Source organism: Myotis myotis, unplaced genomic scaffold (assembly GCF_014108235.1).
Source record: "Myotis myotis isolate mMyoMyo1 unplaced genomic scaffold, mMyoMyo1.p scaffold_m19_p_37, whole genome shotgun sequence".
NCBI lineage: Eukaryota > Metazoa > Chordata > Mammalia > Chiroptera > Vespertilionidae > Myotis > Myotis myotis.
The window spans coordinates 366,312-379,118 of record NW_023416343.1 but is presented as its reverse complement, the minus strand read 5'-3'; the positions used below and the strand labels follow the sequence as shown (position 1 = coordinate 379,118).

Genomic DNA, 12,807 nt, shown 5'->3' with positions numbered 1-12,807 from the left:
GCGGCTGCCATCTCCGCACCTACCTGCTGGGAGGCGGAGGCGACCTGTGGGAGGCCGGCCACCGGGCTCTGCTGCTGCACAACCTGAGGGAGCTTGGCCACCTGGGACAGAACGAGAAGAGCCACGTGCAGAGCTCAGAGCGTACGCACAGAAAGATGCCCTTTCCTCCCTTCTCCGTTATTAATTTCAAAAAACCAGGTGACAGGAAAGAGCCTTCCCCAAGTGGGCTCGCCTGGCCCAGAGAAGACCTCACGCTGCGTGCTGGCCCCTCCTGGTCTGCAGCCCATGTAACCTGGTCTCACACTTTCTATGAGGACGAAGGAGGGACTGACACCGCCTAGCCGTTCACGGGTCTCAGAGCCCCTTCTTCAAGTCTGGGCGACACTCCAGGTTGGGAGGGGGGCCCACAGGTGAAGTGCCTCCGGCCAAGGAAGCTGTGTGGCCCCTCCCTGTCCTGGGCGCCTGCGGCCCCTGCAATCCAACGCGTGCGCTGGCTCCTGCTCACCTGGATCTGGGTCTGCACCTGCTGCGTCCCGGCCAGCTTCTGCGCCTGGGAGATGGGGGTGGTGAGGAACTGGGTTTTCAGGGCTGGCTGGGTGGCATAGGTGACCTTCTGTGGCTGGCCCTGCGCGGCAATCTGCTGGGCAGTGATCTGAAGAAAGAGACGCCCAGGGTTAGAGCCACAAGGCTGTCCCCTCTCAACTGCAGCCCCGGCCACTAGCCTCTCCTGAGTCCCCCCGCCCGGAGGTCAGCCTACTGAGAAGGAGTTTGCTTTGGGGCCTCAATCAGTTCAGTGCTGCCTCCCCCAAACTTCCGAGTCAGACCCTGATAGGCCTCCTTCACGTTAGGATGTCTCCCCCTCCCGCCTCGAGCACACACAGGACCAGGTCCCCGCCTGGATCCTTGGTTCTGTGCACTAGTGCCTAGGCGGGCACACACTGTGACCTACATCTGCTTCCCCAAACCCTGTGGCCCTTATCAGCCATGCAGCCCACAGCCCGAGTCCTCACTATTCCCCAAAAGCCCGCAGTGAACACAGCTCCCCATCTCAAACCTCCCTCCCCCCGGGGCCTTGGAGCAGCACCAACATCCAGGCCACCCTCTGTGCAGCCCAAATGCACGCCCTTGGGGTCCCCTGTGTGGGTGTCAGGCAGCGAGGCAGGGCCCATTCGGACCCCGTCCTCTGCGCCCTGTGCCTAGTGGCAGGGCCCGGCTCAGCAGACAGGGTGGCCCCAGAGCCCGCAGGAGCCAGTACCTTCTGCTGGACGGCGGCCGGGCCCGGGGCGGCCTGCGGCTGGATGGCCTTCTGCTGCTGCACGGCCTGCTGCTTGAGCTTCAGCAGCTGCTGCACGTGCACGGGCTGGGCCACCACGGTCTGTCCTGCAAACACCATCAAGTGGGTGAGTCAGGCGCGGAGGCAGGCTCGCCCTGCGTTCCCCGCGCTTCCCTGAGTCACTGCCTGCTACAGAGAACGGCACCCTGACCCTGCAAGACAGACAGGCACCTCCTACACACACCGAGATGCTCTTCGGCCACCAGGACACTCAGAGCAGCGACTGTCAACTTTCCCACCTCCTGGCACACCAACAATACTGCTCACCGAACTGACAGAGAAACAGGTAGTTTTGATGCCTTCACAGCGATGGCTGTTACTGTTGTCAGTTTTTTACTTGACAATCGAAGGCAGGGTGGGGAACGTCCAGCCCACAGACCAAATGAGGCCGTGAAATCATTGGTCTGGCCGTGCCAAGGCCTTAGGGGTGAGTTAATGAAATGTCTGACCAGATGTCGCAGGCTCACGTTTAAGTTGACAGTCTGGCCTGTGAACGATGCTGAAGTACCCAATGGCCCTGGGCAGAGCCAGGCTCCCACCCCTGCTCTCGGGGAAGGAGGTCAGTGCCCCGATTACATGACCAGTTACTGCCGGTTGGAGCATCCCTGGGGCACAGCAGCTGCCAATCGCTGAGATAAACGGGTGGGAAGTTCCCAATGTTAATGGTTAAATAGAGGGTCAGAACTTGTACTCGGGCAATGCGGCGAGGCTTCCTCTCGCGTGCACCACGGCCCTCGGCATGCCGTGTGGCGAGGGAGCCAGCCCCTCCCGGCCCCGCGGACGTGGGCAGGCACCTGTGGCTTTCTGCGGCTGCCCGATGGCCACACTGATCCCAGCAACGTTCATGGGCAGGGTCGTGACGCCCGGCGAGGAGACCACGGCCGCGGGCACGGACACCACCGGAGGCTTCGCCAGGGCCACCTGGGCCGGCTGGGGCGCCTGTGCCTGCATCTGGCCTTGTGCCTGCAGCTGCGACGTGGGGACCCGCGTCTAAACAGGAAGAAGGGCCCAGAGGTTCAGCAACTTGTGTGTCTGCAAACATCGCCCACAGGAGGCCACGTGGCGAGACGTGGACGGGGCCGCAGGGTGGGAAGTGGCAGCCAGCGAACGGCTAGCATCTCCCGGAGGCAGACCCACGCTGTCCAACCATCACCAGCGCACGGGACCTAAAGCTCCTCAGTCACATGGCATCCGCACCTCCTGTCCTTCGAGCCGCCCAACTGCGCTGTGCCCCACAGACCCTCTCGTTCCTAGTCCTCCCTAACGATCACCCGTGAAGGCCAACTTCCTATCACACTGTGTTCAAGCCCTTTCTTGTCACGTGAACACGGGTGGAACTACACGTGCTCGCGGGCTTTACCCGCTCTGTCCCGTCTGGCAGAGCCGAGCCAGCGAGCGGGTGACTCCCTAGGATTTGGGCAGGTGACCTGTGGGGTAACATTAAAACACCCCCTCCTGCCTGAGCACCCATCAGGGGGCAGGTACCACCTCGGGCAGGTGATGCCAGCTGCACCCGTGCCAGGATGGGGTCTCTAAGCCGGCCACCTGGCCTGACCGGAGGGCCTGCATCGACACGGCGGAACGTGAAGGACCTCCCGACTCCCCTTCGTCTCCGGGACTTCCCAGGTGCTGAGCCTCCTTAGAGCAGCCGCCCCTGCTCCGGGCCCTGCCGGCTCCTCCCCGTCTCCTCTCTGCAGGCCCCGCAGGACGGTGACCCTCCCGCCTGCCCGTGTGCTGTCCCCGACGTAGACCCTGCCCCCCTCCAGGTCGAGCTTCTGCCCTCCTTTCCCCGAGCGCTCAGCCATGAGCTGTGACACTTCAGTTCCAGGAAATACAATCACTTAAGTGCTCCCCAGGGGCCGTTTCATCCTCTCCAAGGAGAACAGGATCTTGGGGGGAAGCACACCTACTGGACTCCCAAGTCCACCCCCACCCCTGCGTCCACGCAGCAGGGCCGTGCAGGAGCGTGGGAAACCAGCGCTTCGGGGACTTACGAGCCGGGCCACCTGGAGGTTGGCCACGGTGGTGCCCGTGAGCAGGGCCCCGGGCCGCGAGGCGGTGACGGTGGTGAGCTGGGGGCTCGGCTGCTGTGCCGGCGGTGGAGGCTGCACCTGCACCTGTGCGGTGGGCGGCGGGGGGCCAGGCGGGGCCTGTGGCGGGGGGGCCTGCTGGGGCAGCTGCAGCTTCTGCTTCTGCATTTTGATCAGGTGTTCCTAAAACCAGACGGAGCAGCTTTTCAGCAACGTCAGCAGCACCACGGGCACACCTGACCGACACGGCCAGCTCTGAGCCTCCCGTGCTGCAGTGACACCGCGGGCGGCCATGGAGCTGGCACGTGGCTGGATCGACCAGGAACGGATGACCTGCCTGGCTGCACTGGGATTCCCTGGGAGGCGCCTGTGCCCCCAGGAGGAAGCTGGGTGCAGGCCGCTGTCCCTGTGAACGGGGAAGGGACAGGCCCAGGGTGAGGGACTGGGGCAGGCCCGATAGCCGGCTGGAATTTTTATTTCACGTTCTTTGGTTGCTGCTTATACCTGGTCTTAGTGCTCTTCCAGTTACGGCAAGAACGTCATGTTTCCTTTAAGAGGAATGTGTTCACATCCATGTCAGCACGGTGTGCAGCCTGGCAGCGCTCGGGCATCGCCTGTGAGACCTGAGGCTGCACGGAGCCGCCCGCCCAGAGCCTGCCCCCAGCACACAGCACAGAGCACAGAGCACAGAGCACAGAGCAGGTGGGAGACGCCTCCGGAGGCTTCCAGCAAGCTATTTCTAAAGACAACACTCACCTCCCGCCTGCAGACTGGGTGCGTTTATGCACAATACACCTGAGCTACGCCACGTCACAGCGCCACCCACGATGGGCCCGTGGTTTCCCAGGAGGTGCTCACCGGGGTCAGCTTGCTGACAGCTTTGATCTGTGCGGGCGACTGGGCCTGGCCCTGGAGCTGCGGGACCTGCGCCTGGGAGGGCGGTGGAGGCGGCGGCGGCGGCTGCTGTTGCTGCTGCTGCTGCTGCCGGAGGAGCTGGAAGTGTGCGGGCGTGAGGGTCTTCCCTGGGAGCTGCACGCCTGTGGCTGGAGAAGTTGTTTCATTAGCGGACACTGCTCCCTTCCCCACAACACACGGAAGCCGAGTCCTGCCTCTCAGGGTGGACGGGCACAGGGAACCCACCACCTTTACCTTGGGACACCTGCGTCACCAAAGACCGGGCTGGGGCCTGCACGGCAGCCAGGCTGGTGGTGACCACGGCTGAGGCTGTCACGGAGGTGACCGCACGAACGCCCTGCGTGGGCGCCAGGGACACCAGGTCAGACGTGGCCGGGGAGCCCACTGCTCGGGGCTGGGTGTGGACCACCTGGGCCGGCGTCGAGCCTCCAGAGCTCTGGAAAGGCAACACGAGGGCCCGTCAGGGGACTGCTCTCTCCATCACTGGGTGGAAAGGGCACCGACTAAACCCACGGCCATCCTGGAGGTGCTGAGGGGAGGCGCCCGGGCACACTCGGAGCGCTGTCCTGAGCGAGAGCAGGTTGCTCTGCACTTCCCTCCGTGGTCTGCAAACCCCTTGCGGTATTTCCAAAGGAGAGAGAGCCGGGCCTGCTGGTGGTCCCCTCGGCTCCTGGCTTCGCCACAACAGGGAGAGGTGAGCTGCTGGCCTCCAGAGACCCTGCCCCAGCCTCGGCCAGCAGAGCCCCGTGCAAGCACCGTGGGCTTCAGCCATGTTCGATCCCCACATCACAGGAAGCGGTACTCAAAAATGCATCATGGGCCGAGACCGGTTTGGCTCAGTGGATAGAGCATCGGCTTGCGGACTGAAAGGTCCCAGGTTCGATTCCGGTCAAGGGCATGTACCTGGGTTGCGGGCACATCCCCAGTAGGAGATGTGCAGGAGGCAGCTGGTCGATGTTTCTAACTCTCTCTCTACCTTCCTCTCTATAAAAAATCAATAAAACATATTTAAAAAAAAATGCATCGTGGGTGAATTACTTTATCTTTTAAAATACCACAGGTCCGCCCTCACCAGTGTGGCTCAGTGGATAGAGCATAGGCCTATGGACTGAAGGTCCCGGGTTCAGTTCCGGTCAAGGGCACATGCCCAAGTTGCGGGATCGATCCCTAGTAGGGGAGACGCAGGAGGCAGCTGATCAATGATTCTCTCTCATCATTGATGTTTCTCTCTCTCTCTCCCTTCCTCTCTGAAATCAATAAAAATATTAATTAGCATATCCAATGGACACAGACACTGGGGCGGTGGGGGCTTGCCCAGGGTGGGAATGGCTGGCGGGGGGGCGGTTAATTGGGGGAAAAAGAGACGTATGTAAATCTTCAGACGATAGGAAAATAAATATTGCTAAATAAATATATATGTGTATAATTATTATTAAAAACTAAACTGAACTAAAGCATCTCAGGTCCGTGTTACTTTATGAAACTCAGCCAGCTCAGTACTTTTCCCAACAAGCAAATGACTTGCACAGCGTCCTCAACTACTGACCCCCCAGGAGCAGGCAGCTCACCGTCAGGGCTCCAGGCGCCACGGGGGAGGCCAGGCGCTTGTTAATGGACTGGAAGGTGGCGGCAGGGACACCCGCGATGGTGTTCACGATCACGTTTCCGCTCACTGTGCCTGCAGAGAGAGGGTTTGTGGGGCAAGAGCACGCGAGACAAGTGAGTTCCCACTGACATCGCTGGCCCTTACCTGCTGGCATGCTTGTCCCCGTCACCGGCGTCTTGATGGCTCCGGCCTGCTGGAGAGAGACGTGACTTGCACATGCACACGGCACACCCTCCCAAAGCTCCCATTCTGTCAGCATCAAATCCAAACTCTTGACCATGGCTCCTGGCCACACGGCCGACTCCAGCGCTGTCCCAGCCCCTCCCACACTGTGCTGTCCACCCCTCAGTGAGCGGTACTCCAGCCACGCTGACCCTGCTGGCCCCACAGCTGCCAGGCTCGGGCCTGTGCCTGCCGGTCTCCATTCCTTTCTGACTCCTGTCACTCAGGCACAGCCCCTCCTGAGCACCCACCAGGGTTCTCCGGGTCCTGCCTGGCCGGATGCCTGCCCACAGACAGAGTCCCTGGGCGCAGGTGCTCCTGAGTGCATTTTCTGAACGAGTGAGGAGGCTGCCCAGGCAACATACGAACACCCCCCCCGCCCCCCCCCCCCCCCCCCCCCCAGCAAAGGAAATCAAAGCAAAGGGGTTGGTTCTGCAGACACCCCAGGCCTGGCTGACAGTGCAGAGCAGCTGAGCCTCCATCCTCTCCCGGGTCTCTTCCCACTGTGAGCTCAGCGTGGCCACATGGGCACCAGAGGGAGGGCACACGCCAGGGCGGGACGGTGCCAGCGTAGGGCCTGTGAGGTCACCGGCCCACTTTTCTTTCCTTCTTTTGTGCATTTTACCCCTTTTCTCTGACAGGCACTGAGGGCTCACGCGTGCACGTGCTTTGAGGAAAGCTACCAAGTCAGAAGAGCAGTTTGCAAACTGGCAAACAGTGTCTGCTCTGCAAGTGCGTGGGGAGGACGGGCGACTTCCTCAGTTAGGCTCACACATCCTCTCTGTCTCCGAGGCTCCTGCACCGCTGAGCTCTCCCAGCCCAGGAGCCCTGCAGGAGACACCGTCTCCCTGACAGGAAGGCGGCCTGCTGCTCTGGGCGCTGCAGGAACCTCAGGCGCTTGAGGGGGGGAGGGCCTGCTCACCAGCACGGCCGCACTGCCCACCGTAGTGATCGCAGGGGGTGCCTTCTGTGGGGGCTGCACAGGCTGTGCTGGAGGCTGCGCCTGGGCCGGGGGCTGCACGGCGGGCGGCCCCGAGGGCTGCTGGCTGCCGGCGGCCGCTGGGGGCTGGGGCAGAGGCGGTGGTGGCTGCTGGGGCGGTGGGGGCTGTGGCTGCGGCGGGGGTGGCGGAGGCTGCGTCACAGGCGGCTGCTGTGCCTTCTGCTGGTCGGCCAACGCCTGCAGGGCAGGAAGAAAGGAGATGGAGCACTGGGGCTTCGACTGCCTGATGGTCGCTGCCCCGTATGCCCAGGCCCCCCACCTTCTTCTCTTTGGCGATTCGCTCGGCACGGAGAGACGCAACCTGGATAGGAGGCAGGGGCTTGTCGTAGTTGATGCCACTAAAGACAGGAGAAGAAATAAAAATAAGCCGCAAGTTCTGAAGTACAAATATTCCTGAAACCCACAGCCCATTCTTAAAGCTGCCGGGTGCTGGAGGCAGCTCCCACCCAGCCCAGAGGAGGGGTGTGGGGCGAACCAGCCTGGGAAGGAGAAAGGCTGCCCGTCACCCCCGCCCATGGTCCGTTCCCTTCCAGGCCTGAGAACAGACGCCCAGGCCCCCAGCTGCATGAGCACTGCGCCCCCACCCCGGGCACAGCGCCCGGCCAGCAAGCCCCAGGGCTACAGGTGCCACAGGTCTCCTTACCCCCTCACAGACCCCTGCTCCCGGGACTCCTGCGTCCTCCCCCACATTGTCACCTACAGACCGCCTTCATTCACAGTAAGTATGTGCACCCACAACTGGGGCATGTTTTTACAGAAGAGCCAACACAATGTTTTCAGGGCAGGGGTGAGGCGGAGAGGAGAGTGCCTCCGTCCCGCTGCTGTGTCCTCTGCCAGGCCGGCAGGCAGGACGCCGCCTCCACACCCTCCTGTGCGAACAAGGATCTCCCTGGATGAGCCCTGCTGGGCCCGCCCGGCCGCGCCACCCCCCCAGCGATGCCAGGACACGCCATTTGCTCAACAACTCACTAAACTGATGGCATGCCAGAGAGGACCGGGAGGTAAGCATCTCAGAGGGAAAGCGTGTCACACACGGTACCTTTCTGCCAGGACCGACGCGTGCTTGGGGTTTTTCTGGAAGGGGTTCATGCCAAGCCTACAGCAGAGACGGAGACAAAAGTCACCGCGTGAAGGAAAAGGAGACGCGCACGGCAAATGACAGGACGAGCCTCCCACCCCGGCCCCGGCCCCGGCCCCGGCCCCGGCCCCGCCGCGTGCAGGGAGCATGGGCCTACAGGGGCTTGATGGGGGGGCTCCTCTTGCCGGCGGTCATCTTCATCAGGTCGAAGTGGCTCGTGTACAGCTGGGTGTGCGTGGCGTTCTCGTCCTGGGCGTAAATCTGGCCCGTGCGCAGAGGACGGTTGTTCTTGCTCTGGAACAAAACGGTCGGTCAGACCGTGACCCTGGGACGGGGCTCACTGACCGGGAGACCTCAGGTGAGGCCGTGATTAAACCCCTTCTTCCTGGGACAGCACACACACGACAGCAAGGGCACAGCGGCCGGCACCTGCCACCCGCCCACACCTCCTCGGTCTGTGCCAGGCCTTTCTGCACGTCCCTGAGTGAGCCGCCCAATCAGCCGCTGCAGACAGAGGGCAGCTGGCCCAGCGCTTGAGGCCACAGACAGGGATGAAGCCAGCACCTTCCCCAGCAGCCTGACCTTCCCTGGGGCCTCTGCCCACAGTGAGCCGTGAGGGGGTGGACATTCCTGCCGGCAGGCTTTTCTTGGGGGCTTGACACTACTTGTGCCTGGTAACGCCGCCTTCCTGAGTCCCACAGCGACACTAAGTGCCTGCCGGCTCCCAAGCCACCTGCGCCCGCCCAGCGCTGACTCCCCGGTTCCTGGCGACGGGCGCCAAGGACCCAGCTGTCCGACAACCGCAGCAGCGTGATGCTCGGTCCGTGTGGACCTGAGGCCTGGAGTCATCAAACCAGCCCAGCGGCCAAGTCAGGGAAAGCACAGACCAGGCTCCACAGGAGCTGCCGTGCACGCGACGCTCTGCTTGCTGGTCTGAGGCGGCAGGACCTGGCGCCCGGAGCCACACAGCACCTTCCAAGGACCAAGCAGCACGGTGCCCGTACCGCCAGCCTCAGGCACCAGGACTGCAGCCGCGCCTCAGGCCCCCTCCCCTGGCGGAGCCCCTGCGCCCTGTGCCAATGCCCCGGGTCTCACCTTGCCCTCCTCCCTGGGGATGAGCACGCTCTCGTAGCGGCTGCGGCACTGCTTGGAGGAGCGGTAGATGCGGCTGCAGGAGTTGACGACGTCGCTGACGAGGTCCCAGTTGGGTGTGTGGGCCGGGGACACGATGGTGAGGTTCAGAGGCAGCTCCAGCAGCTGCTTCACGGCCTAGAGGACCAGGTGAGGCGCCGGTCAGCACGCGGAGGCGGCTTCCCGCTTCCCCCGCGTGGGCAGGGCGCGGACGGACTCGTGGGAAGGGGCCAGGTCCGGGCTCACCTGCAGCAGCGCCCAGTCCTCGCTGATGAGCCACTCGGGGTTGTCGGGACCCGACTCGGCCGCGGGCTTGGCGAAGGTGGGCAGAGGCTTGGCGAACTGCGTCTGCTGCTTCAGCAGGAGGTTCTTCTTCTGCTCCTTGCCCTCGCGCCGCATCTTCAGCAGGCCGGGCGCGGCGCGGTCGAAGAGCGACCGCGGGGGCACGACCGCCTCCCCGTGACGCTGCTTCTTCTTCCTGCCTGCGGCTGGACACAGAGGCCGCTCAGGGCTGCGAGCCAGGGCCTCTGCCCGCAGCCAGCCCAGGAGGGGCCGGGGCTGAGCAGGAGGCCCGTCCCCAGGAGCCCTTGGCCAGGACGACCCCTCCTGCCTCCCTGCCCACTGGCCTGCACGCCAGGCTCCTCCGCTTGGAACACAACGCGGTGCGAGGGTGAGCACGGCCCACGGCGCACACCTGAGGGGTCCGTCCTGTGCCGCCGGCGCTCCTTCCTCACGTACACGGGGGGCAGCTTGGACTCGGGGATGGGCGTGGTCTCGTACATGAGACACATGACCGAGTCAATGTAGATGTCGTTGTCGTCCTGGGGCGGCGTGGGTGGGGTCCAGAGCTGCATGGAGAAGGGAGAGGCATGAGCTGGCGACTCGAGGAAGGCAGTCACCCACAGGGGACGGGGACGAGGCACGCACCGGCATGACTTCCGTCTGCCCGTCCGCTCCTTCGTAGATGTATTCCTGCGGGAGACAGAGGGGAGCTTTCAATGTGAGTCTGCTTCACACTGTCAGCACCTTCGTAACTTCAGGGACCTCACTACACCCCTAGGGAAAGCAACGTGGAACCGGAAGCCACGCAGCAGGCTGAGAGCACGCGTCTGTGTGGCGACGCAACGATGGGTGCGCACCGCGTTGTAGGCATCCTCCCGGGTGTAGGTGAGCAGCTGCTCCTGCTCCTGCTCCTGCAGCGCCCGGGCCTCCTGCTCCTGCAGCGCCCGCAGGTTCTGGGCCTCCCAGGCGCTCACTGCAGTCAGCACGGCGTCCTGCTGGGAGACCACAGGCTCGGACACAGCGTCCAGCACCGTCCCCACGGGGAGCACACCTGCCCCCCCAACCTGGTCTCACACTCAGACCAAGGACCTCTCTTCCCGGTCACGGCCCTTCCACGCTGTGGTCACCATTTCCCAGCATTTTCTCTGGGCCCAGCATGGAACCTCTGTCAGGCACCATTGCTTCCCCCACTTGGAGCCGCCTGCACGGGGCCTCCCGGACCTGCATAGCAGCTGGTGTCTGCACTGGTGGGTTTGGGTTCATTCCTGCGATTCCTGGCAACTCACTTCCCTCCAAACCAAACTTAACCCCACAGACCTGAGCTGCTCCCGTGTGAAGATGGTCCTTACCTCACCGTTCCTCTCTTTTTCGTGATCGATGGAAGAATGGAATAGTTCCAGGTAATTCAAAGCATATTTTTCAATTGGGGTGAGCTGTTTCAAAATATATTTTTTGGATAGTTAATTGCAGGGTTAAGTTCCTTACAGCCCCACCAACACGTCAATCACAAAAGTGGCTGTGCCCTGGCCAGTTCGCTCAGTGGGTAGAGCACTGGCCCGAGGGCTGAACGGCTGCAGGTTCAATTCTGGTCGAGGGCACATACCTCAGTTGGAAGTTTAATCCCCAGCCCTGGTAGGGGCATGTGGGAGGCAACCAATCAATGTGTCAATGTTTCTCTCTATATATATCTCACTCCATCAATGAAAAAAATATCCTCGGGTGAGGATTAACAACAAAAAAGTGTTCTTGGCCAAAGTGAACAAGAAATATTTATGAAAGGAATACATTTTTAAGACAATGACTTGTACAGAAAAACATGAAGTGAAAGCAAAAGGAGAAAATGTCCAAACCTGTTCCATGAAGTCGGCCAACTCCTCCAGCTGCGAGGGCTCCTGGTCCCTCAAGCCGTCAGGGTCCAGTGACCCAGGCACGGCCTCCCCTGCGGGCTCCTGTGCGTCTCCCTCCAGGCACTCGATGCTCTTCAGGGCCTGGGGAAGTGCATGGTGGGTCAGATGGTGCTGACAGATCAAGCTTTTGTTTTTGTTAATCCTCACCCGATTAGAGAGAGTGGGAGGGAGAGGAAGAGACAGAGAGAAACATCGATGTGAGAGACACAGCGATTGGTTGCCTCCTGCACGCACCCTGACCAGGGCCCGGGCCGGGGAGGAGCCTGCAACCGAGGTACGTGCCCTGGACCAGAATCGAACCCGGGACTTTTCGGTCTACAGGCCAACTCTCTATCCACTGAGCCAAACTGGCCAGGGCCGAACAGTTAATTTTTTAAAATGGATGAGGTATGTAAGTGTAACTAATGGACACAGACAGTAGGGGGTGAGAGCACGAGTTGGGGGTGCGAGTGGGCGGGCAGAGGTCAATGGGGAAAAGGAGATATGTGTAATACCTTCAACAATAAATAAAATTTTTAAAAAAATGGATGAGGTAGCAGCGAATCTCCTCGCCAAGGAGGCGGGGGGTGGGGTGCTTCACAGCAGAGGCCCCTGCACAGCCAGGACCCGGGAGAGAACAGGCAGGAGCGGCCCCCGGAGTCGGAGAACACAGAGGCGGCTCCTCACCCAGGACCCGGGCAGGCTCTGTCCTTACCTCGATGAAAGGCCGTGCGATCTTGGGTGCAATGGTCTCCGTGACAGTCGGCTCCTGGGGAAGGACCACAAACTCCTCGGCCGTCACAGGGAAGACAGGCTCCTCCATGGGAACGCACACCTCAAACAGCTCCTGGATGGTGCGCTGAGCACAGACACGCACGTTACCCCCGCGAGAGGGCTGGCTCTCGCCCCCGCATGAGCTCGGGCGTGCTGCCGGGGAACCGCAGAGCACGCCTCACTGGAGTCCCCAGAGCCACGCACCCTGTGCCACGTGGAAGCCCTTCTGTGGCCCCACGAACGAGGGTACCTGCGTCAGGAACGCCATGGAGTAGTCGTTTCCCTGAGCAGCCACTTCTCGGATCAGATCCTTGGTTCCATTCTTCAAAAGTTTCTCTTCAATGGAATTGGCACTCACAAGCCTACAAACAAAACAAGACCCACACAGAGGCAGCTCAGTCCTGAAGCCCGGGCCCCATGAGCGGCCGGCGCAGAGGCCACCTGAAGAGCACGCCCGCAGGGGGGCGCCGCAGGCTTCGGAAGCGCACGCATCAGCGCTCCACGGGATCCGTGCGACCTGCCCTCACGTGGCGGTCAAAGGCCTCAGGCC

General features: G+C 62.2%; 1 protein-coding gene across 17 annotated transcripts in view; it reads right to left on the bottom strand.

The window, feature by feature from the left end:
- EP400 (E1A binding protein p400) overlaps positions 1-12,807 on the bottom strand; it is a 59,524-nt gene that overhangs the window by 3,158 nt on the left and 43,559 nt on the right. For 8 of the 17 annotated variants that reach the window (XM_036303412.1, XM_036303422.1, XM_036303413.1 and 5 more), the window contains 21 exons: positions 12,508-12,619; positions 12,199-12,342; positions 11,448-11,585; positions 10,947-11,030; positions 10,455-10,592; positions 10,243-10,287; positions 10,010-10,163; positions 9,562-9,803; positions 9,280-9,453; positions 8,342-8,478; positions 8,146-8,202; positions 7,366-7,444; positions 7,029-7,283; positions 5,847-6,077; positions 4,513-4,714; positions 4,222-4,406; positions 3,328-3,546; positions 2,128-2,323; positions 1,256-1,380; positions 506-652; positions 24-101 (listed from right to left, as the gene is read on the bottom strand). In XM_036303412.1, coding sequence (XP_036159305.1) covers positions 24-101; positions 506-652; positions 1,256-1,380; positions 2,128-2,323; positions 3,328-3,546; positions 4,222-4,406; positions 4,513-4,714; positions 5,847-6,077; positions 7,029-7,283; positions 7,366-7,444; positions 8,146-8,202; positions 8,342-8,478; positions 9,280-9,453; positions 9,562-9,803; positions 10,010-10,163; positions 10,243-10,287; positions 10,455-10,592; positions 10,947-11,030; positions 11,448-11,585; positions 12,199-12,342; positions 12,508-12,619 — 3,142 coding nt within the window. The remainder of the gene's footprint in view (positions 1-23; positions 102-505; positions 653-1,255; positions 1,381-2,127; positions 2,324-3,327; positions 3,547-4,221; positions 4,407-4,512; positions 4,715-5,846; positions 6,078-7,028; positions 7,284-7,365; positions 7,445-8,145; positions 8,203-8,341; positions 8,479-9,279; positions 9,454-9,561; positions 9,804-10,009; positions 10,164-10,242; positions 10,288-10,454; positions 10,593-10,946; positions 11,031-11,447; positions 11,586-12,198; positions 12,343-12,507; positions 12,620-12,807) is intronic. The other 9 variants (XM_036303419.1, XM_036303429.1, XM_036303426.1 and 6 more) reach the window with 7 other exon arrangements.